This window comes from Aspergillus fischeri, genomic scaffold (genome assembly GCF_000149645.3).
Source record: "Aspergillus fischeri NRRL 181 1099437636264 genomic scaffold, whole genome shotgun sequence".
NCBI classification, from domain to species: domain Eukaryota; kingdom Fungi; phylum Ascomycota; class Eurotiomycetes; order Eurotiales; family Aspergillaceae; genus Aspergillus; species Aspergillus fischeri.
In genome coordinates this window covers 6,109,480-6,132,865 of record NW_001509762.1, presented here as the reverse complement: position 1 = coordinate 6,132,865, position 23,386 = coordinate 6,109,480, and the positions used below count along the sequence as shown (strand labels likewise).

General features: G+C 50.6%; 8 protein-coding genes across 8 annotated transcripts, besides 2 other annotated features; 4 read left to right on the top strand and 4 right to left on the bottom strand.

Moving 5' to 3' along the window:
* Positions 1–4,374: 4,374 nt before the first annotated feature.
* NFIA_093090 (uncharacterized protein) lies at positions 4,375–5,469 on the top strand (the record flags this gene model as incomplete). Its single annotated transcript, XM_001261243.1, has 1 exon — positions 4,375–5,469. One exon carries the CDS (start codon positions 4,375–4,377, stop codon positions 5,467–5,469), a length of 1,095 nt encoding a protein of 364 aa, XP_001261244.1.
* Positions 5,470–6,680: 1,211 nt separating this feature from the next.
* On the bottom strand, positions 6,681–8,047 carry NFIA_093080 (uncharacterized protein; the record flags this gene model as incomplete). The annotated part of the gene is made up of 4 exons (XM_001261242.1): positions 6,681–7,196; positions 7,259–7,653; positions 7,725–7,878; positions 7,931–8,047. The coding sequence occupies 4 exons, from the start codon at positions 8,045–8,047 to the stop codon at positions 6,681–6,683; spliced, it is 1,182 nt and encodes a 393-aa protein (XP_001261243.1).
* Positions 8,048–9,649: 1,602 nt separating this feature from the next.
* Positions 9,650–10,309, bottom strand: NFIA_093070 (uncharacterized protein; the record flags this gene model as incomplete). The annotated part of the gene is made up of 1 exon (XM_001261241.1): positions 9,650–10,309. The coding sequence occupies one exon, from the start codon at positions 10,307–10,309 to the stop codon at positions 9,650–9,652; it is 660 nt and encodes a 219-aa protein (XP_001261242.1).
* Positions 10,310–11,007: 698 nt separating this feature from the next.
* NFIA_093060 (tellurite-resistance/dicarboxylate transporter family protein) lies at positions 11,008–12,102 on the top strand (the record flags this gene model as incomplete). The annotated part of the gene is made up of 1 exon (XM_001261240.1): positions 11,008–12,102. One exon carries the CDS (start codon positions 11,008–11,010, stop codon positions 12,100–12,102), a length of 1,095 nt encoding a protein of 364 aa, XP_001261241.1.
* Positions 12,103–12,605: 503 nt separating this feature from the next.
* Positions 12,606–12,629: a microsatellite.
* Positions 12,630–12,844: 215 nt separating this feature from the next.
* NFIA_093050 (transient receptor potential ion channel family protein) lies at positions 12,845–14,741 on the top strand (the record flags this gene model as incomplete). The annotated part of the gene is made up of 2 exons (XM_001261239.1): positions 12,845–13,220; positions 13,276–14,741. 2 exons carry the CDS (start codon positions 12,845–12,847, stop codon positions 14,739–14,741), a joined length of 1,842 nt encoding a protein of 613 aa, XP_001261240.1.
* Positions 14,742–14,811: 70 nt separating this feature from the next.
* Positions 14,812–16,418, bottom strand: NFIA_093040 (uncharacterized protein; the record flags this gene model as incomplete). The annotated part of the gene is made up of 3 exons (XM_001261238.1): positions 14,812–15,925; positions 15,948–16,127; positions 16,174–16,418. 3 exons carry the CDS (start codon positions 16,416–16,418, stop codon positions 14,812–14,814), a joined length of 1,539 nt encoding a protein of 512 aa, XP_001261239.1.
* A 2,490-nt stretch (positions 16,419–18,908) lies between these two features.
* Positions 18,909–18,936: a microsatellite.
* Positions 18,937–18,941: 5 nt separating this feature from the next.
* NFIA_093030 (mannoprotein) lies at positions 18,942–19,524 on the top strand (the record flags this gene model as incomplete). The annotated part of the gene is made up of 2 exons (XM_001261237.1): positions 18,942–19,283; positions 19,336–19,524. The coding sequence occupies 2 exons, from the start codon at positions 18,942–18,944 to the stop codon at positions 19,522–19,524; spliced, it is 531 nt and encodes a 176-aa protein (XP_001261238.1).
* A 316-nt stretch (positions 19,525–19,840) lies between these two features.
* Positions 19,841–22,695, bottom strand: NFIA_093020 (cellobiose dehydrogenase; the record flags this gene model as incomplete). Its single annotated transcript, XM_001261236.1, has 11 exons — positions 19,841–20,040; positions 20,091–20,133; positions 20,184–20,413; positions 20,467–20,558; positions 20,601–20,649; positions 20,694–20,787; positions 20,835–20,956; positions 21,002–21,497; positions 21,546–22,367; positions 22,413–22,591; positions 22,647–22,695. 11 exons carry the CDS (start codon positions 22,693–22,695, stop codon positions 19,841–19,843), a joined length of 2,376 nt encoding a protein of 791 aa, XP_001261237.1.
* Positions 22,696–23,386: the final 691 nt, after the last annotated feature.

The following is a 23,386-nucleotide window of genomic DNA, read 5'->3' as shown; positions in this document are numbered from 1 at the left end:
TCCCGTTGAGAGTAGCAGGCGCAAGAGTAACAGCCGCTACAGAAACAGAGTCAATTCATGCAATGTTTCGAGACATTTCGACAAGGGGTTTCGTCGTTGCAGATGCATTTACAGCGGATCTGAAGTCTCTATGGCGCCGGAAAGGAATATAATACTCATACTGTGATTTTAGCTTGTGCTTCCTGTTTTATCTTCATGATACTTGCATCTCAACAACTTAACATGTATTAAGGGAAAGCCGACGGTTACAAGCCATATTGGGCTATGGGACATTACCGCAGAAAAGCCAGTACTCACAAGCAGGAGCTTTTAAGCTTTAAAGCTTCTTGCCCAAGGACGGAAATCCAGTGACTTTAGCCCCTGCTCCGCCAGTGATTTCTCCATAAGTTCCATAATCTGTGTCACCCCATTGAGTGTCTTTTGTCAAACTATGACTTCGATAAAAGCGTCTTTAATGAACATTCGGTCCCAGATATCGAAACTCTTTGGATCACCATCTCACTTCGCATCATTGGAGCGTGTGAACACGTGCCCAGTCGCAGAAGAACCGGACTATTACAAAGCCGGGGGTTTCCATCCCATTTCCCTAGGTGACACCCTTGGTTCTGGTCAATACACTGTCCTGAGGAAGTTGGGATATGGGCAGTATTCCACAGTATGGCTTGCTAGGGATTATATGTATGTCACCCGTCACCATTCGTACGCGAAACTAACCTATGGCTTAGATATCAAAGATTCGTAGCACTCAAGGTCCTGAGGGCGGACTGTTATGGCAGGTCTCATGATATCTTCAAGAGAGAAATCCTACTGAAAGTCCAAGAGGTTTCTGGAAAAAGTTCTCACGAAGGTCGCAACTATGTGTCAGGTCTTCATTATCTTCCCTGCTCTAGGTGCGGTCCACTGTAATATGCATTAGCAATTTGTCCACGTCTGGTTAGGGAATTTGCTGCACCAAGGTCGCCCTCCATCATGCACCGGGTCCCAAACCACGCTGTTCCTTAGGACTTGGAAAGTTCAGTGTCATACTGATTGACTATGGAATAAGTCCAGCAAGTGTATAATTGTAAATTACTAACTAGTTATTAACGAGTTAGAAATATTACTGCTCAATGCTTTAATTATATCTCGAATAATCTTTAATATTAATCAATAATCTTCACACTCAGATATGCATTGTTTGGATGATGCACAGCCTGAATCATCAGCTCACATTATACAATAGCTGTGTTTGCGAAGGTACAAACTTACAAGCAATATTTCTACCGGTGACAATAGATCGAGAAGATGCGGCATCATAGTCATATTGGGGAGCTATTCTATGAATAAATCTGGACCGGCTAACGCAATTGATGACAGAAAATTTAAAGTTAGAATACTGAGCCATACTGATGGGAAGGCATGGCTTTTCAAGGTCCATAGACACAGCCAAGCAGTCTGGGAGAGCAAACCCACATCATTCCACTGCAACTACACCATCTAAGGAACTTAGAATATGCTGAACATTTAGAGGTAGGTTGATGTGGAGTGCCACATTAATGGTGACTAATAGGTCAACACCTCTGATAGTCAAGTACTGTAATAGGATGGGAAGTGGGTGCTTTATCAAGTTCAGCCTTAGAGGTAAGGATTATTAATGGCAATAATGCTAGACCTTCTGAGCAAGGCAGGCTATACAAGACAAGTTCATCCTAATTATCGCATTGGTTGTCGGCAGATGTGAGAGCAAGATGCTTCCTCAGAACCCCACATCTCTTCTTTTGCTTCGGCAATTAGCAAGTAAGCTGAAAAATAAGGGAGAATTGCTATAGTCAAACCTGGTAGATCCACTTATGCAGGTGTCAAGCCCATCCTCATCGTAATGACCTCCTCAGCCATCACCCTCAGCCTGGCCACGTCGAGAGAAAGTACTGTGCTAGGATTCTGGCCAGCTATTACCATTGGTCCGAAGAGCTGGCCTTTGGTAAACTGAATGAGTTCACTTGCGGGCAGAGGAACCGGACGAGGAAATATTGGCTAAACTCTTTAATATTAGCTTTCCGTCGTAGGCCTGAGAGTGAAAAAGGATACTAACCATTTCTGTAACACTGAGGCCTCCCGCCCCATTGCGTCTCCAGACCTCTAATGTTTCCTTGACATGATTACCAGAGATCTTTGTCCATCTTATTAAGAGGACCAACTCAACAGACAGGCATCCACCCATCCATAGATCCTTATCATTCCGCAAATGCGGGAAGGATTCAGACCAACCTGCTTCAATAACAAGCGAGGGGAAAGCACTGCTGTTAGGGCAAAAATAGTAGTCTGGTTCTTTGGAAGAACCTCGGTAGTTTCCAGTAAAACCAGTAAAAGCTAAGATGTATTAGTACCATAATAACCTAGCAGAGGTAAACAGTACATACTCGAGCCAGCAGAACCACAAAGGAGGTCGACTTCATCTTGATTTAAGAGACCATTAAGAGCCCATGTCGCCATAGTAGCTGTAGCCCACCGCTGGTGGACGTCGTGGAGTCGAGTCGGCATAACCTTGATTCTGAGTACATGGGTATGTGCGTTAAAGTTGACTCTATTATGAAATTTTAGTAAAGGTCAAACTATTTGTGTGTTAGTGAAAGGCATGTCATACCTTACGCATCTTCTTTCAATGCGTTTTTCCTCTACTAGTGATAAACAGAGCAAGGAACCATCATCTGGATCGATGTCTTCGTAGATAAGTTCGGTAAACTCTTTGATTTTAGGAACTTGGTAAACAATCTCATTGAAAATCTGTTGAGGAGAACGGGGTGACGCTTCTACAGAGGCACTTCTGAGACTGCGCGCGCGTGAGGTGTTTGGGTGATGAGGACTTGCTGAGGGATGCGGACTTGTCGGGGGAGACATTTCTGTGTTAGGCAAATGTGTTGTGATTCAGAAAGATATGTGATAGAGTACTATGCAGCTTGTAGTAGTAACAGAAGATCAAAAACAAAGAAAGTTGGTGATCGACGCTGGTGGGGGCGTCTGGACTCGAATTCCGCTCCAGAAGCCGGTCCAGGCCGGAACATCACTGCACCGTCCTCCGTACGTTGTTGTTCCTCCGACGAACAGTTGCGGGCCCGCGATCTTGAGAGTACAGGATATCAAGATAGGCGCACGGATAAGTATGATCCATGTCGCACTGTCTCAGTGACCGGACAGGCCTGGCACAGCGGGTGACAAGAATCTCGGTAATCTATATCAAAACAAGCCGTCAGGGAAGGGGTCACGTGGCAAAAATGGCCACCAGTTTCTTAAGGCTCTTTACGGATTTTTGATATCCTAGAAAATCGAAACGGACACTTCGCCCTCGTACCTTAGATGGCAAACACCGGCGAGAGCAACGCACAGGCAAGTGGGCTAAGCTTTGGGCCAGATTTCCTATTATTTTACGGATCAAGTTCAGATAAAAGCAGAAGCTTATAGTATTAAACTGAATAGTAAGCATAAAAGGGCAGAATCAGAACAAGGCAGCGCACACTAAGTACACAATAAAGGGCATGCCGACAGGGGACACTTGCGAGGAAAAGGAAGGATTAGTGGTGTAATAATCCTAACGCCAACGTCAACATAATAATCTATAACATAAAGTTGTATTCTAGTGGTTATCAAAGGACAAAGACGCTGTATCCCCCCTGTAGACTCTACTAGTGACTGGTTCTATCCCATATGAATTACGATACATAAGACAGGGCTGAAAGGGTAAATGGGACCAGATCAAGCTCGGGACGATCGCTGCCTTTGAGTTGGGGACTTGAACCATTGGGAAGATTTAAGCCACGGACATCCCGGACATGATTTGTAATGGCATCATTGACCGGCCACTCAATAGGTCTGGAGTCTATGAGATCATCCAAACACACTGGAAATCTGATTCTTTTATTAAGCCGGGAGTGCATTACAAGGAGCAGAGTGAAAGCAATAAGTGCTCATAACAGTGGGCGAGAATTTCCGCATGCGGTGTTGGGACTATAAAGAAGTTAAAGCTCAGTATAGCCTCCGTCCACTGTATCATAACGCACTTTGCACGGTCACAGACATCAATGAGTAATATAGGATTTAATCTATCTGTTGCCATTACAGTGCATTGAATTCAATCAAAATGTGACCTGCTGTACTATATTCGAATAAGCCTACTGCATGCATCGTGGCCAGGCAAACCATTACAGGATAACAAGCTTTTATCTTGTTACACAAGGAGGCGAGGGGTGACATACACCACCTGAAGATGTGCTCGTATCGCGTATTGGGTGACCCTGTTGGAGAGATATAAAAGAGGCTGCGTTTCCTTGTGTATGTAGCCCTCGACAGTATATAGGCATGCGCTAACCGAGCAAAACTATGATTTACCTTCTAATCTCCATGATACATTTTGCATCAGCTGTCTGTGCTGCCTTGCAACAAGACTACAGCTCGCTTAATGTTGATCTGTCTAGTGTAGCCCACGTCACTGCTCTTTTTTCCTATCCCAACTGTGCCACGCGTTGCCCAAATCCCCCACCTAGTCTCGACGATACCGTCAAGCATTGGCTGGCTGACAGTGTCCGTCGTGATGGGTATAGAAATGCTACCATAAGCATTCATCGGGAACATGACAATATCACAGCCACGATTACCGGCGTGCCTCCCGATTACGGCCAATTCATTACGAGCTTCCTGGACCAAGGGTCTTCCGGGCTCTCTGATACAGAGAGGTTGAAGAAAGATGGCAAGTGGAAGAATGACTGGTACTACTTTCTCCCGCTAGGCATGGCTTTGCGGAACCACCCTACCGTGCAGCTCTTGCATTTTCCTCCGGATACGGTTATGATGCAAACCCAGGATTACCTCAAAGCCGCTACCACTCGACGCTGGGCTAACTTGTTGATGATCAACGGAGTTGTGGACAAGGAGACGGACAGCTACCAGCGGATCATGGATATTGCACCCATCGCTGCGCCCGCTAGCGCCGGGGCAGAACTGGAGGGCATCTATGATTACTACAACGAGTACAGCAGCAATCTAGTCCGAGAATGGACGAGACCCATGGTGAACAGCCACACACCGCGGCCCATGGTTGCCTTTGGGGGCCCTGCCCGCCAGTGGCTAGCGGACTATTATAAGCTGCCTAAAGTAAACGTGCTTACTTTGACAAATATCACTCCGGTTGGAGGACAGATAGTGCCGGTCTTGGGAGCGAACCACCCGAGCAAAATCTGGTACGCTGCAAACATCACTCTCAATCATGGAAACGAGACCCAAGCAGATATCGTTGGCTTGCGAACCATGACGGAAGACCTCACAAGTGCTTGTTGGCAGGCCAGCATGGGCAAAGACGCAGCCAGTAACCCGGCAGTTGCCCTTCAAAAATGCTCGGTGCAGTGGCAGCAAACAAGGAGGAAGGAAGCGTGCAAGTCATTCTACACCTCTATACGCCATCTCAGTGAGCCAGCAGCTGAGAAAAAGTGTAGTACTTAATGTTTGCCTTTGAGGCATGCCAGAGAGGGCTACTATAGCTCAGCGAGGCCTTGAGCATTCAAGCCGCTGCTATCGTTGATTTGATATTCGTGCACATAGCAGAACCGGCGGGAAGGAACTGTACAAGGACACTCGTTACCATTGTATCCAACACTTAGTTTTGGTTCCTCGTTCAACCTATCAATCTCATTGAGTACACGTAGACCTCGCCAACGCGGGTTTGAGGCGGGTTTTGGCTAGAGGGAACCGCACCCCCCCATGTATCTTGCTCCCTTTTGATTGCTTATGATCCATTTCATTCTTCGAAAAGAAGATGCCCAACGCCGCCGGACGCTTGCAAATATCGGCTGCAGCGTTTGGCTTTCCGAGAACACTTCCTCTACATTCATAACGGAAGCTGAAGGAAGTGGGTAGTAACCACAAAACCTTTCAATAAGAGGAACGCCCCTGGGGGTCCATGACGGAGTAAGGAAACACTACGAAAATCTACTTCTGTTGCTCCACGTTGCCCTCGGCTCTTGCACCCCTATGGCCATGAATGGAGATACAGAGGAAGACCAGAGCCTTGGGATGCGAGCTTTACTATGATACATGTAGAATTGTAGGTTAAGCTCAAAGTATTAAGCTAGATACTGCTCGTAGATACTCTTGGGATGGACTGGAGAGGTGTTACCGGAGGCGAGCTTCAGCTGACAACAATGATAATGATATATGAATTTAGAAAGAACAGTACATATATGGTTGTTGGCGAGACAGAATACAGTCTAAAACAGTCACTTCTTGATACCCTGGACAATTATCAAGAATTCAATCGTCCTTCCGTACTCTTCATGTTCAGGCTTAGGCTCAGCGCAGGATCCACCTCGCCCAGTGAGATCAACTTCATCTTCGCCGACATCAACGCATTACTCATACCGCAGGAACCATTAGCACAGCATGCAGGGCTATCGGGTGTACACCCATTTTCGTTGCAGCTGGTTTGCTTCTATTCTCCAACATTTTGCTATTTCATGAAAACTTTTCAAGCCGAAGTAGAACTTATACCATCTTACTGACCGTGGCTAGCGGGATTAAAAATACTTGCTCTAGATTCTATTCCCTGACTGAGCATCCTGGTTCTTACTGGGGCAGGGTTGTATTCAGGTCATACACAGTAGCTACTGAACCTCGGCTGAATGGCATTGTTTTACTAGTATCTTCATATATCCACGTCATTTTCTCTTATATACATGAATCTCGACCCACTCGTCGATATCTCCATCCTCGGCCTCCTCTAGTAGTCTCCAGATCCGCCGACGATTCCGCAGGCGGAGGGGAGCATGCTCTAGAGGTTGCCCGGGTTCGAACACCTCCACTTGTGCAAGGGTGCGAACAAGTCTCTCCCAATCCCAGACTTCTTCTGCTTCAAATGTCGGAACGTCCACCGCATCGGATGTCACAGGGCAGCTCTGTAGGGCGGAGATGTCCAAATCCCAAAGCCATGGTAAAATCTGCCGATAGAAAAGCAAGTCACGCCACAGCCTTGACGGTAAGGAACGGGTGCATGTCTGCGGGGGATTGATAAAAGGGTGTAGATTTTTGAAAACCATGTCTTGGAGCTCGGTGGGTAGTGCCTCCAGTCCAAGAGATAATCCAGACTGTCCTTGCAAGGACGGTGGAAGAGGTCGCAGGTATGAAAGGATCTCCTGAGTGAGTCCTGGTATGGGAGATGGTGCCATTTCATATTCCTAAGGGCAGGCTGTTAGTGATGGGATGGAAGAGCCATAGGTTATACTTATACAGAACTCACATAGACCTTCTGGTCTCCAAAAGCCCACATGACATTGTGAAAGAGGTCGGTGTCCCGAAAGTAATAGTAATGTGGCTCTACTACACGAAGGGGGTTGAACGTGCCATTGCGTCCGAGAGGATAATGCCAATGCACCCTATTTAATCGCTGTTCAAACACTTCATAGAACTGGCTGAGAGTAGTAGGGCGCTTTGGGCCAACCGACACTCCAGCTTTCAGAAGAGCCTGGCGATAGTCTACCAGACGTCGCATCATGTCAAGGCATTCCGAGTGTACTGTTGCATACGGGTACTCCGTATATAGATCGTGGACTAATTTCGACGAGTGCTCCCCGTAAGGCAGGGGTTCTAATTTGAACAGCTGCTCCCCATAATGCACACCGTCGATCTCGATATCTAAGGAATCAGAAATCTCTTCGGCAGATTATAGTTTTCGTACAAGAATGAGAGTTGAAAGAGTAACCCACCATCTATCCCGAGTACTTCTAGCGGTAGATCATGATTTGGCAGGCTCACAATATCCCAATCTTTCTCGTAGTGATAATTCTCAGCTCTGATGGCCAGCGGTACAAACCACTTGTACCTCTCAAGATTCTTGTTTCGCACTTCGTCTTCCACCACCTTGATTTTTATAAGCGGACTATTGATTTAGGGGGACTGGAGAAGAGCTTACAAAGCTTGGGGCACCACAGACAACACAGCATATATCTCCCGCGTGATAGCCCTTATCAAATCGCTCGAATATGAAGAGATCACCCTCAGATGGAAGCTCGCTGTGGTGGAAATCCATGGCAGATGAGATGGAACTTTCGGATTTCCATCCAGGAAGAACAGGAACACGGACTCAAAAAGTAAGATAGCGGATAGTAAATGACTCAGACAAGGTTACATCATTTAGCGCCTTTAAGCATACTAAACAAGATACCTAGCATGGGAGCACATCAATATACTCTGTTTATTGGTTAGTTCCACTGAGTGGCTTAGCGCTGTATGTATGTCCATTCATGAGTTTGTAGTTATAGTGTTCATTTCCTCTTTTTCCGTAGTACATACGGCCGGTTCGACAACCGACCTGGTCATAATGGAAGGTTTTAAGTCGGTTATATGCACACACACAGAGTAGTCCACTGTAGTATTTAGCGACTTCTTATTAGCAAATTCTGTATTTACGTAGTGTGTACTAGGTAATTCTCAATTTTCTCAGATTATCAACTATAGTATGGAGTTGTCCAAACCTCGGCTGACTCACATTGAGTCTCATGGGAGTATTCAGCATGCAAGGCATGCAGTGAGTTGAACGATCAGTGTACCTTCATTATCACTATTGCTTCTCTGCCCAAAACTGACATTATTGGGTTTTGTGTGTCAAATAGTAGGGAGCCTGGTGCATGCATCCAGTGATTTGTGATAAAATTTAGGTGAATGGTTGCCTCTGACTTATTGCTCTTGATCGTAGAACATGTGCTCATCTAGGTATATGACTGTAATATCTACAGGCAGTCATCACTCTTAAATAGAGACATGACTGTTTCTAATCAGAAAGAGCACAATTAAAAATGATCTCTATCATATTAGTGAGATATAAGTTGACAAGCAGCTTCCTGAGTTAAAACGACTGTATCAGTAATTATGTCAAAGCCACCCTCAACACAGCGTATAGCCGTTGCAAGATGTATGGTTCCATCCAGAAAATCAGCTGAGCTTTCAATACAGTGCGCATCCTAAGTTTGGCTGTACCTTGGCACATCTGGTCACCGTGGCGGATGCAAGCCGGATGTGCATGTGCAATTCTCAGGGCACGGAAGCCAAATGCAACCTTCCAACACCCGTTAGATCTGTCCATAAAAATCGCCCAGCCTTTTTTCTATCTAAGAGAAACCCCAGCAAGGTCTCATCAGATATAGTAGCCTAGCATGTGATCAGTGGTCTCATGCGGACAGGGCCACCATGGACGGATTATGATCAGACATGACACCGCCAACTGTGTAAAAGGTACGCTTGCTCTTCGTCCACCAATATCGAATCCTCTTCTTTTCATGACTACGGTACAGTGCCAGATGGCTAGACTTCCCCAAATAATCGCTCCTTTGCCGCCTACTCTGCTCAAATTGTGTTAGCAGACTGCTGATGCATCGTGGAGTGCAGCAACGGATTACTTAGACGAGCTGTCGTATGGTCACCTGACCCTACGAGGTTAGTTAGCAAGCAGTGAGCGAGCTTACCGTTATATTATAGATATTTCCTAGGTAGAGATTCCAATCATCTCCATGGCAGCAAGCTGCTCCCGCTACATCAAAAACGGTTGATCATGGATTAAATCTGCGCCAGCGATGCAGCGGGTGAGGCCGAAGGGGTTAAGCCCGCCCTCTCATTCAGTAGCATCAGTCTTGTCTCACCACGTTCCCCCCTTATGAGGATAGGTATATCTCTTCTCCCCCTTCCCCTCCTTGCAATCAATATACTCAACCTCTTTCTGGTCGACCAAGTGCCTTAGGTCCAGACTCTGCTCATGGATCTGGTCCTGGTCAATGGTGAGTGCATTGACACTCACATACCCAGTCTTCCGTTCCAGGTACAGAGCCGGATCCATCCTCCACACAGGCAGCCTATCTCTTCCTTCAAATCTCGTCGGCGAGATTGCCTTGTCAACCAGTTCCCGGCCGATCTCATCCCTTATCCACGGCCCTGCGGTTGCGAAGCACCGCACCCCGCATGTAGGACAAAACAACCACTGCACGTGACCGCTGCCACAGCGATAGTCACCCATTGATTCAAGTTCAGGCGGAGATAAGACGAAAAACTGATTCGCTGCGTCCGGGAGGCGCATATGAAAGTAACCCATTTTCTGGCAGGTCGTGCAATTGCATTTGTAGAATCGGGAGCGCGATGGCGTCGATTGATGGGAGTCAAGTGCCTTGGCTGGAGGCAGGGGAATCACAGCCACATATTGGATGAAACCGCAGTGGCAGGAGCCACTGTATGGGAGGGCTGACTGTGATGAGGTGGACATATTTATTCTAAGTGAATGTTTGGTGTTTAGGGGGCGTTGCATCCTTTATATGCATCCGTCAGTTAGTGCTTATGTGTTGCTGCCTAGTCTAAACTACTGCTGTAGCCTTAGGAATGTAGCACGGAGGTTCAGCTGAATGGCGTGGCAATCTTATCGGCTCGGCTGAACGTTCAACGGCCTACGGATGCTTGTATGTATTTCACCAAGTAAGCTACTTGAGGCTTAAGTAAAGTATAAAGAACTAACTTTAAATGAGAGGATCTAGTAGGATTATTAATGATGAGAAAATACCGAGAGGTATTAAAAGTATGATACAGAAAAGTCAATCACACATGTATATAACTATATGATATCACATCTTCACTCCACCTTGCTTATTTCTTGCAATCCAAGGAACTTATCATATGGAAGTAGATGAGTAAAGCTGATTGAATTCCGCTAATGCATCCAGAGCTAAAAGTTCTGTGGGACTGCCATGAATGTTGACGTCAGACGCGGTCAAGATCCGAGATATCAGCCCATCGGGCCGACTCAACATTGTCCACCATGACGCCGAAGTGGACATACCGAAACAGGGCAGGCATTGAGCACGCAGTAGATAATAATCCAGCTGCTCGACCTCAAAATGCGCTCGAAGTCGTCAAATCATTGACCGAAGGTGATACTGGTAGGCGATGATCACCAAAGTATCCCTCTCGGATCGAATATGCCAGGTCACTTGGGGATGGTATTCCATTTCCATGGCTACAGGAGGTATTGCTGTTCTCCTGTCTAGCACGCCGCATCAATTCCCCGGGTTGAAGACCATTGGCAAGATTGTCTACATCCTCAATCTCGTCCTCTTCCTGTGTATATCGGCCTGTCTGATCATCCGCTTCCTGGCCAAGTCCTCAGCCCTCAAAGAATCCTTCCAAGAGCCCAATGAAAGCCACTTTATAGGAACCTGTCTACTGGCCCTAGCGACACTAATCCTCGGAGTCGAGAATTACGGAACAGATGCATGTGGCCCATGGCTACAGGTTGCCCTTCGCATTGTCTTTTGGATCTACGTCGCCCTCTCGACCATCCAGGCCATCTGGCATAACTGGTACCTCTACCATATCCGCATGGCCAGTCGCCAGCCGTTTGCCCTCGTCCGTCTTCTCCCTTCGTTTCCGGCCATGCTGACAGGGACGATCGCATCGGTGCTGGCATCGCATCAGCCTCGTCATCATGCCCTCCCCATTCTAATCGGGGGGACAACCTTCCAAGGCTTCGGATTTATCATGTCTCTATTCATCTACTCTGAGTACTTCTACCGACTCAACAAAGACGGACTCCCGAAGGCATCTGACCGGCCGGAAATGTTCATCGCCGTGGGACCATGGAGTTTCACGGCCCTGGCCCTGATTGGGATGGCGGAAGCAGCCGTCAAGCAGTTTCCTGGCCGGTACATTATTTCCTACGCGGACGCTTCCACTAGCCAACAAGTCTCCGTCACAGCAGGAGACATTGCACTCGTGCTCGCCGCGCTGGTCGCCATCTTCCTGTGGACAATGGCAGCCTTTTGCCTTTGTATTGCTGTACTCAGTGTCTTGGCCCAGTGTCGCGTGTTCGGCGGCACCGGGGCGCTGGGCATGTCGCTTCCATACTGGAGTATGGTGTTCCCGAATACGGGGTTCGTGATTGCCACTATACGGATTGGACAGGTGTTGCAGTCGTCTGCAATTCTGTGGGTTGGTTCAGGGTTGACTATTGCCCAGGTGGTCATCTGGTTGTGTGTTGGTGTAGGGACGATATGGGCTGTGGCTACTCGGCGGATGCTGTGGCCTGAGACTGAGGATAAGGAGTCTTAATTCATTCAATGTGTTTCATGAGTGTGTCAACTACAGCTGGACATTCTACTCACATAGAGCAGGTAATGAATAAACTTAGAAATGTTCATGCAATGTTCATACGATGACAGGACGTCTCAACAGCTGAGACGGCGATGATCGACGGTCGGAAACAACCTTATTTGGCTGAATCATGAGTAAGGATTTATACAAGAAACATAGCCAAGCAACTCAAAGAAGACAAGAGCGATAAACATGACATTGACACATTGCCAATGCTGAGCATGGACTCGATCTCATATGACCAACCAAGTGATAGACAGGGATCGTACTCGTATATCGCTCATAGTAGGCAACTGTCATCATTCAAAAGGGAATAGTAAAGGAATAGTAATACTGCTAATAAGGCTATTAGAGCAATCAGATTGGCTATGTTTTAAGGGCGTTCTTAGCAGCCTATCAGACCCTGAATTATTTGGCCGCTTAAACTCAAGTTTCACAATTTCCTTCAGGGGCGAATGGAATTAATGTATCTATTAATGTATCTACCTAATAATAATATGAATATCTGTAAATAGAACGGATGTCTTTCTTTCTTTCTTTCCTTCACCACTGCATGTGATGTGCCTTTCGCTTCTCTGTCATTCTTTCTGTCATCCTCTGTCAACCTGAGTACCAGTATTCTGTCACAACAACTTAATCTTTGTTAATTCTTTTACATTTTAATGCTCTCAATGAAGTGACCACTCTTTCATAATTAGTAATGAATTTACTATCGCTCGTTTTTGGCTTTCTAGCCATCCTGAGGCTCTGTCTCCCCGCCTCGGCCGTCCGGCTCATCGAATCCAACGCCCTGAATATCTGTCAAGACAGCTCGAATTTTACTGCAACCTATTTCAATGTTCTCTTTACTCCAGATAACCGAACTCTGACCTTCAGTTTCGATGGCGTGGCCTCCATCTCTGGCAAAGTCACCGCCGACCTCACCCTGTACGTCTACGGATATGCGATCCCCCAGAAGACGATCGATCCGTGCAAGACGGACAAGATGAAGGGATTCTGTCCGATGAATGCCGGTCCCATCGATGTTCCGACCGCCTCCATCGAGGTCGGGAAGGATGTCGTCAGCAAGATTCCCGGTTAGTCTCTTCCTACCCTCTGTCTACCCTCTACCTACGCCGTCTAATCGTGCAGGCATCGCATATACCGTCCCTGACCTCGACGCCACCGTCCGGATCTACGTCAACTCCAGCGCAACCGGCGAGAGCATCACCTGCGTCGAGGCGCGCCTCTCCAACGACAAAACAGTCTACCAGGCCGGAGTCGGCTGGACCACGGCCATCATCTCGGGACTGGGGCTCGCCGCGTCGGCATTCACCTCGACGCAGGGCCATTCCAACGCGGCCGCCCATCTGGCCGGCAACACCCTCGCGCTGTTTAGCTTCGTGCAGGCGCAGGCCATGGTCGGGATGCTGGCCGTGCACATGCCGCCGATGGTGCAGTCGTGGACGCAGAACTTCCAGTGGAGCATGGGGGTGATTCGGGTCGGGGCGGTGCAGAAGATCGGAACATGGTACCAGCGGTCGACGGGGGGCATGCCGTCGACCCTACTAACGCAGTTAACCACCACGTCGGTGAATGTGCTGAAGAAGCGGAAGCGCGCGGTGGCTGAGAGCCCGACGAATGTGATTGTCCGGGGGATCAAGCGCGTGGGGCTCAAGGCGGCGATCGAGGATACAAACTTGTTCCTGACTAGTATTATCATTTTCACGTTCTTTGCTCTGGTGGTTATGATCATCGTCCTGGTGATGAAAATGGTCTGCGCGGGGCTGGCGAAAAGGGGACGAACGGGTCCAGCATGGGGGTACTTCCTTGCTGAATGGGACGTCGTGGCCCGCGGGGTTTTGTATCGTCTTGTCTTTATTGGCTTCGCGCCGCTGAGCATCTTCTGCCTGTGGGAATTCACGCAGCATGACTCGTCGGCGGAGATCGTGGTGGCGGCCTTCATCCTGGCCTCGATCATCGGGGCGCTGGTCTGGGCCGCGCTCAAGATCATCCTGCTCATGCGAAAGTCCATCTCGATGCACCGCAACCCGGCCTATGTCCTCTACTCGGACACCACCTGCCTCAACCGCTGGGGCTTCCTGTACGTGCAGTACCGCGCCACCGCCGCCAGCTTCATCCTCGTCGTGATCGGCTACCTGTTCGTCAAAGCGCTGTTCATAAGCCTAGGGCAGTCGGTGCCGATCGTGCAGACAGTAGCGCTGCTCGTCATCGAGGGCCTGATGCTGATCGGGGTGAGCATCGTGCGCCCGTGGATGGACAAGCGCACCAACACGTACAACATCGCCATCGCGGCGGTGAACTTCCTCAACGCTATTTTTGTGCTCTTTTTCTCCGGCGTGTTTGACCAGCCGGGGATCGTCTCGGGGGTGATGGGGGTTTGCTTCTTCGTGATCAACGCGGCGCTAACCCTCGTTTTGATCCTCTTGGTCATCTACGCGTCCGTCATGGCGGTCATCTCCAAGAGCCCAGATACGCACTACAAGCCTATGCAGGATGATCGCGGCTCGTTCATCCAGTCCCAGGTGCGGCTGGGGTCGGAGCTGGATGACCTAGGCGCTGCGGCTAGGGGGGACATGGCCGAAACCAAGTATTGATATCTATTGGCGGTCTGTATATACATGAATGTCAAATCAATGAGGACTATCCTCATTCGAGTCAAAATGCTCACGAGCCCACGGACTCCGCAACCGGATCGCTCGGCCCAAGTAGAAGAACACAAACGGGATCGGCACGAGGAGGATAGCCAGGAAGCCCAGCAGACTCGACGCCCACTCGTAGCCCAGCCGCTGGTACATCTGGCTCGCGAACAGGGGGAACCCCGCGCCGACGACGTTCCTGACCAAAATCACCCCCGCCAGCGCCGAGGCCGAGTACGTCTGGTAGCTGTCCACCACGTAGTTCAGAATACTCAGGATAACGATGTAGATGCCCGCGCCGAAGAACGAGGACGCGATGATCGGCAAGATCCAGTGCACGGAGCGGTAGCTCGTCCAGCCGAACCAGAACAGACTGATGGGGATCAGAACCGCCCCCCACCGCGCCATCCACATCCGTGCCTCGGGCTCGCCTTTGCCTCCGTTGGCGGCTACGCGGCGCAGGTAGTAAGTACCGTTCCTGGAGCGGATAGAGGCAGAATGCAATAATCGGCCCGATGGCCATGCCGAGGAAGGAAAGGCCCTGCTGACCGGTGTTGAAGCCGTGGCCGTTGCCGGGGCCGAAGACGAGCGCGAAGGCCTCGTTGAAGAGGTAGACCAGGCCGTAGAGGAAGCCGTTGTAGACGGCGGAGCAGAGCGTGATGGGCTCGGTGAAGAGGAACCTGAAGGGCCTGGTGAGGGTGATGGCGAAGAGGGTGTGCAGGCCCTTGCGGCTATGCGCGTGGAGGTCCACCGTCGTCGCGGCCGATGCCAGGTTCTTCTGCGCCATCTGCTTGCGGACGCGCGCGGCCTTGCGCTGGAGGATGATGCTGTGCCGAGTCTCCGGGATGGTGAAGATGAGGAGCAGCCAGAAGCCGCCGGTGATGGCCATCAATACCCAGAAGATCCACCGCCAGCCTGCGTTGAGACCGATGTACCCGCTCATGACGAGTGCGGTCGGGGGCCCAAAGGTACTGCTGAGCCCGTATACAGCCATCGGGCCGCCGCTGCTGTTGCGCTCCCAGAGATCGCTGATGGAGCCACCGGTGTTGGTGAGAGGCGCACCGCCAGCACAACCAGCCAAGAAGCGGCAGACGATGGCAGACGATGATGGTTCCGATGTTCGGGGCCACGGCGAGGGGCACCTGGAAGATGAAGAGGAGGAACCACGAGACGACGTAGACGGGTTGTCGGCCAAAGTACTCGGAGAGCGGGGCCAGCAGGACGGGACCGATGGCGAAGCCTAGCACGTACAGCGAGAGGCAAAGCGTGGTGACTTCAGAGGAGACATGGAATTCCTCGGCGATGCCGGTGGCTCCTGACGCGATGCCTCCGGCGCACCAGCAGCTAGTTTTTGTCAGCAAAGTCATGCAGTATGGATCAGGAGACGTACGTGAGGACGTTGAGCATACTGACGAAAAGGGTAATGTACCATTTTCGCAGTTTGCCCCAATTCCGGGGATTATCGCGGTCGTCATGGGCGAATGCTATACAGATTGGTAGAGCGTCCCCGGGAGCGTGCCTGGCCCGAGCAAGGGCTTGCTCTTCCGAGAGGACCAGCGTCAGATCCTCGCTGTGGGCATCTTCAATCTTCCCGGGAGTGGCATTGAAGCCAACTTGGCCTTCACCTGACGCCATTGAATATTGGTACCGGTTGGGTCAAACTTAGGGAGCCAGGGAGAGAAGGCTTATAAGGGATCGGGAGGCTATCCCAAAGGTAATACCAAAGATAACGAAAATGAGATATGCATGTCATTACGGAGTACAATTACTCCTCACCGGACCAGCAATGGGCAATGCAATACTGTTCTCCAGACGGGGAATCCCCGAGTTATCGGCACATTGTTGCCACTGACGAGCCGAGGATCCACAACGGGCTTTGTCAAGCTTTGAAGGCATTGCTTGGTTGGCTTGGATGAATAAAAAGGCCCACTGCAGTCATTCTTCTCGACTCGGTCGAGTCATAGGCGAATCATTTGAAAGGAAAATGCGATGATGCAAGCCTGGCCTCACGGAGATAACGATGCTTAATACTGATACTCCGATGGCAGCGAATTCGGAGCAAGCAGTAAAGGTTCAACCTACCCGGATTATCCTTTTTTATCATCATTTAATCCTTTGCCGATGCCGGATATGAATCGGCAGACCAGTATGTACTGCAAGTTATGGTAATCAGCAGGAAGATCTCTCCCAGTCCGCCGACTTTTTTCGACAACCTTCTTCTCCAGCCCTCTTCGTTCAATGGATATCTCTCGGCAGGGCAGATCAATGTCAAATTCTCGGGTTTCCCTCCCGTGACTTCCATTAACGCCTTCTCGGACACCGAGTATACCAGTCGGCCGATGTTGGCCCAGCAGATAGTTCCCGGTGACACCATTGTGGTAGCGACCAGTACTTCCGCTCGCACTTCTCAGAGGCCATCCTACCAGCTGGCTTCAATGTGTCGGACATAGGAGACGGAGAGACGGGACATCAGAACGGTGATATCTCAGTCAGGTAGAGGGTGACGATGGCGGTCGTGGTGGACGTTCTGGGCGGATTGCTGCAAGATAGATAGGCAGCCGCACTGTGTACTGGTCAGTTATGGGTCATTCTGTTTGACGTGAGATATTCATCTGAGAATACATCATTCATGGACTGAGCAGATCGGACATGCATAAGTAGCGGTTATTGTCGGAAGTGGCCCATCAAGAGGAATCTGTATGCAAGGGATCGAATGCATCTCAAGTTATTAAAGCTAGGTTGAAACCCATGAGGGAAGTCCATTTTTTGAATAGACATTGTGGGAAGCCCTCATCGTGAGTTGTACCGCCATTCTGATATAAAGAGCTGCATAATGTGTCCATAGTACTCCCGTATGATGAGATCTGCTCACACTCTTAAAGCATTATCACTAAGAAAGATCCATAAAATAGTGTTACAGGGTTATCTAGTATCCTGCCAATCTATATCCGTTACGTTGATCTCACCTCACCGGCATTATTGACTAACCTCTCGTATCATACATTGCTGGCTACGTTGGTCTGGGCACCATTACACTACTAGCACTTACAAGGAGACTGGCTATCATCTCTCCTCATTCATTAGAAGTATGGCTCTCGTAAGATCATACTCAGATTGGATACAACGGAGACTAAGACTGTCGAGATCTAAGTATCCTTTCTTGAGGGTAGTCGGCCTGAGTCAACCATTTTCTAACCAACACTGAGATAGAGGGGCTATTCCCAGGTACATCTCCGCTTCTGATACTACAGACAGTGCATTCGGCAGTTGTCAGGATAAAGTTGGCTCTTGAACTCATGTAGGTATGCTTCCCTGATCAGATGCTACGGAGAGTCATTCCGAGGCAGATCATCAACCTGCTTATAACAACCCCTTGCCGCTCGTATTATCACTCAACCAACATATCGAAGGATTCAGTCGAGTCATGTGGCCATCTGCATGTCCTATATATTTGAAGATGACGATATCGACGCACTACCGGCTATTGAGCCTTCGCAACACTTGCCTGACTGGCTCGAATTTGAGCCAGGTCGACTTCTACCCCAATCACAACATTCGTCTCAATAATGGGCTTGCTGATCCATAACCAAGTCTGGCGCCGAGATGCAAGAACGGAGTGGCAAGTCACACAAGCAGACGCTCCGTCGCTTAACTCCCGATATAGTGCGTCTTCTGAGGTTACATCTGTCCGAGTCTAGACCAAACACGCGGTAGCTAGTTTATTTCTCACCAATCGTAACGCCTTGTACAATTCGTCATGGATTAATGGGTTGTCTCTGCCCGGGGAAGTGTGGGGTAAGCAGGGGGTGATTGGAAGGATTCATCTATGGATGCTGACGGTGGCTTGGGTCAATATAACTTCATACCTAGGTGTTTGGGGTCATCCATGTGAATACATTTCTCTGAGTCTCATTCTGCAGACAGTGCAGAATGCGATTCCTCAGACTCATGTCGTACAGCTCGATTGGTGGACTTGCAACGTCCTTTTGCGACATCAGATGAGGACTCTTCATACCGAGGATCTCCTCATTGTCTCATGATGGTGGTCTTCAGCAAAGGCCCAAGGGCGAAAAACTATATAAAGCCCATCGACACCGGTATCCATGCCTTACCATCAAATCACTCAACAAACGAACAGACAAACAAACAGACAGCAAAATGCACTTCAAACTCTCTACTGCCGTGCTCGCCACTCTCATCGGCGTGGCCATCTCAGGCCCCCTCGTGGCCCGCGACGCCGCCACCATCCTCAGTGACCTCAACACCATCAAGACCGGCATCAACACTCTCACCCAGCACTTCAACGAGTTCACCGGCGACCTGTCCCAGGCACTCGCAGCCCAGGCCGTCGAGCAGCAGCTGGAAAGCGACATCGACAAGGCCACCTCTGATGCAAAGGCCACCTCGGCCTTGTCCGCCGCCGACAGCACCAGCGTCACCAATGCTCTTCTGGGCTTGAAGCCTGATATCGTCACTTCCCTGGATGCGATTGTTGCAAAGGTACTCCCATCCCTCCTTTCCCGATGTTGTATGGACGAGACTAATTGTGTAGAAACCCCAAGTCGACTCCGCGGGCGTGGGCAGTCTCGTCCTCGCGGACCTGAATGCCCTGCAGAGCAAGACGGATACACTTTCCGGTGCTCTTCAGGATATTGCTACTGCGACTGACAAGGAAACCATTGCGTCTGGCACCCAGGAGATTGATGCGGCGTTTTCCAGCGCTATTGCTGTCTTTTCTTGATCATCCGGTGTGGAAGAGGCTCAGCTAGCGTGCGGAGTATATAGTGATGATGATGACAATGAGATGTTGTATGACGTGACTATTTGTCTTGGATGAACCGACCAGCATGGTCTATTCTCTTCCCGTCGCTTGTAGTCCCAGTACGATAATAGAGCAGCATATTTCATGTAGAACGAATGAGTTTCTAATGATGGCAGGCTACCAGCGCTCACCGTGGTGGATATGAACGTATGCATCTATTGCAATTACCAGATGAGGAGCCATATTCAAATCAATCTGTGATTCAAAGTAAACGTATGGCTGATACAGCATGCAACTAAGTAGCCAACGCAAGAATCCGATCCGCCGCCCGCTCAGCCGCAATCACGATATACGCCGATGGATTGCTAGTCACCATGCCAGGGAAGATACTCCCATCCACGACGAACAGGTTATCAGTGCCGTAGACCTTGGTATTGGTATCCACCACCGCCGTGCCGCCCTTTCTTCCGTCGTCGGTGCCCATTTTGCAGGTCCCTGATGATCATGGTCAGCGTGAATCCCCAGAAAAGAGTCCGGTTACCTACCCAGCCAGTGATTCGCGCGTCTGGTGCTCGCTGTTATTTCCATCTATAGGAGTTAGTTTATGGAGTAGTAGCGTTGAGTCAGATGCGACATACCGTATTGACAAATTCTTCTGCCGTGATATTCGGCGCAGGATAGGTCCAGTTCAGCCCGACTCCTTTGAGCGCATTCTGCATGTTGACCAGGCCCTGGATGACGGCGTCGACGTCGTGCTGGTCGCGCAGGTACGGGAGCGTCGAGACGACGGTATCCAAGTTTGCGGTGATGGTCATGCGTCCGCGGGAGGTAGAGCCACGGCCGAGGTATTGGCTCATGACGACGGCGTCTAAATATGCTGTCAGCCTGGGTTCGCCATTCATGCTTCAGTGCAGCACTTACGGTCATCGGGCGTGTCGTGGCCTCCTTCCATTCTGGCGGTCCACTGGATCTGCCGGGTGATGCCGTCGGCGCCGCGGATTTCGTCGAAGAAGCTGATGGTCAGCAGGCTGTAGGCAATGCCGAGGGGTACTTACATTGGACCGATGTTAGGGGCGGACTGGGTTAGGATGCCGATGCGATTGTCTGATACGGTCAGAAACGTGTTTCAAATTGATAGGTAAGCTTACTGAGATAGCTCGATGCGTCGCTCTTGATCGGGTCATCGTACGCGGCATAAAAGTCATAGAAGACAATGTCGGGGTGGGTGGCAACAGTATCGGTCTATCTTGTCAGCCCTGACCCGATCATCAGGTAGAGACTTAACTTACATTGACGTGATCCACGAGATTCATGCCCACAGGCAGGTTAATCCAGGCTGACTTGTCGATCATCGTGGGTCCATCACTCGAGCTCTTCACGATATCCAGCTGATCCGACGGTCCGATACCACCTGTCCGCATTAGCGCAATCTATGACAAAACAAAAGGCAGCATACTTCGCATCAAGATTCTAGCCGAGCCAAACGTCCCCGCCGAAAGAACGACACGCCCCGTCTTCGCCGTGACGTTGACGACGCCCTCGTATCCGCCGTCCAGGAAGGGCTCGACCTCCACGCCAGTGACATGTCCGTCAGCCGTACGGACCACCCGCTTGACGGTCGTGTTCATCCAGAGCTTAAAGTTGTTTCGCTTACTGGCAGACACTAGATACGTCGCCATCGGCCCGCCGCGCTCGCCGTGCGAGAACATGTACGGGGTATGGCCGTAGGTATGGTTCTTCCACGATGGATTGTCGTTTAAGGTCAGTTCCTTCCAGCCGGCTGCTTGGAGACCGCCCGCGATGACATTGTAGCCTTGCTGCATGTAGATCTTTCCATCCGCGGAAGGATGGACGGTCCAGGGGATGCGGTTGAAGACCCGGTTTGTCGGGGAGACCATGTCCTCCGCTTGCCAGCCAGCGGGGAAATTGTAGGTCCAGTCGAGGGGATATGGCTTTTGCCGTTATTAACGTGGCTTGTTCACAACGAAGAGAAGTCATACCTTCCACCACAGGGCGGCATTAACCGCCGTCCCTCCTCCCAGAACGCAACCCGCCATCTGGTCGATATCGTCGCAGGCGATCCCCGCGGAATCATGCCAGATCTGATTGCACAGCCCCGGCACGTCAAATCGAGTCAGGTTAGTCCCAACCAGCCAGTCAGGCTTCATGGTACCACCCCAGCGGCCCGAAGACGGGGGCCCCTTCTCGATCAACAACACGCTGTGTCCGGCCTCGCTAAGTCGGTCCGCGACGACAATCCCGCCTGCACCACCACCGACAACCACATAATCAAACGTCGTTCCAGGCGGCACCGGCACTCCAACGGGATCCGTGCCACCGCCGCCACCGGAGCAATCACCAGGAACAGTCTTGTTCGCCAGCGCCGCCCACTGCTCGTACGACGCGCTGGCAGCCGACGCATCCAGCTTCGCCACCCAGATCCCCTGCGCATCGTGCTGCTGCAGGGTAATCTGCGCAGGACAGGACGGGCTCCCCGGCGCAGCGACAGCCTGCGCCCACCCGAGCACCAGCTGTTTGGCGCTGGTCGGCGCAGACCCCGTCACCCCGTTGTGGTTCCAGGCGAGACAGCCCTGGCAGCGGAAGAGCAGCGTGTAGTGCGTGGCGTTGACGGACGACGAGATCTGCGTGAGGGTCGCGTTGCCGGCGTACACGTCGGGCATGGTATAGCCCGAGCTGAAGCGGAAGGAGGTCAGGATCTCGTCCTTGTACGGCCATGCCATGAGGAGGAGGTTGCTGGTCATGCTTCCCTTGAGGGAGATGCCGCACCATCCTGTTTTTGTGGCGTCGGTGGATGCGCATTGCTTTCTGGTCAGCTAGATAGGTCACTGGAGTCGGCGAGGGCATACCAGGTATCCGATGAACTCGGTCGCGTCCGTAGTCAACGCCGTGCTGGGGAGGGCCACGCCGAAGGTGAGACCGCCTGCGGTCTGGCTTGTGGGCACTGTCCACGTATCAAACGTGATGCCCGTGGCGGGGTCGGTGTAGACCACCGGGGTGCTCGACTGGGCCCAGCATGGTTCCAGCACTAGCCAGAGTTAGCTAACAGTCCAGTAGTCCTGGTCAGTAATATCATGACGGACCGATGCTGGCCGCGAAGAATGCGGCGGAGAGACGGTTGAGGAGCTTCATCGCCAGCGAAGCACAGCGTCGTGGGTAGATGAGACTCGTTCAGAGGAGTGCGAACGAGCTGAAGAAATACCACGAAGCCCGCGGCCCTTAGCCCGGTCAGATACACAGGACCGATAAGAGTGCAACATCCCGTCTGGGCGTCCATGCTGCAACCTGCCCAGGAGGATCACTGTCATGGTATTGGCCCGGCCTGAGGGAGAGGCTATGCGTAGGACAGTGCACGTTCTGGATAAATTGGCGTGGTCATTTCATATCTTCCCGCAAGGGGCTCGGAGTCTCGGCGCGGTTTGAGGTTTACATGTCCAAGAAATGCAACACGCTCATTTGCCAGACGAAGCCATTGCACCAGGAGATTATCCGTGGAGACCGGTGTGCGGGTAAATAAGACCGGGTAGGTATAGCGCTATTGCTGAGACAGGCGATCGGCCTCACAATTACTGATATGAGAGCGGCGAATGCTCTGCAGACCTGAATAATGCGGAGTGCATGCTGCAGACGTCTCAGACAGGAATCATTCCCGAGATGCTGGATAAATCTGCCGGCAGCATACTAATCTCAACGTGGCCGGAGAATACTTGCGTGACTGTCGTGGATGGTTAACGTCCACCTATAGTAACGGCCGCGCTCTCCAGGAAGTAGTACTTAATATATTGCGCTGTCGACCTGAGCATATATTCCAGATGCAACTGTT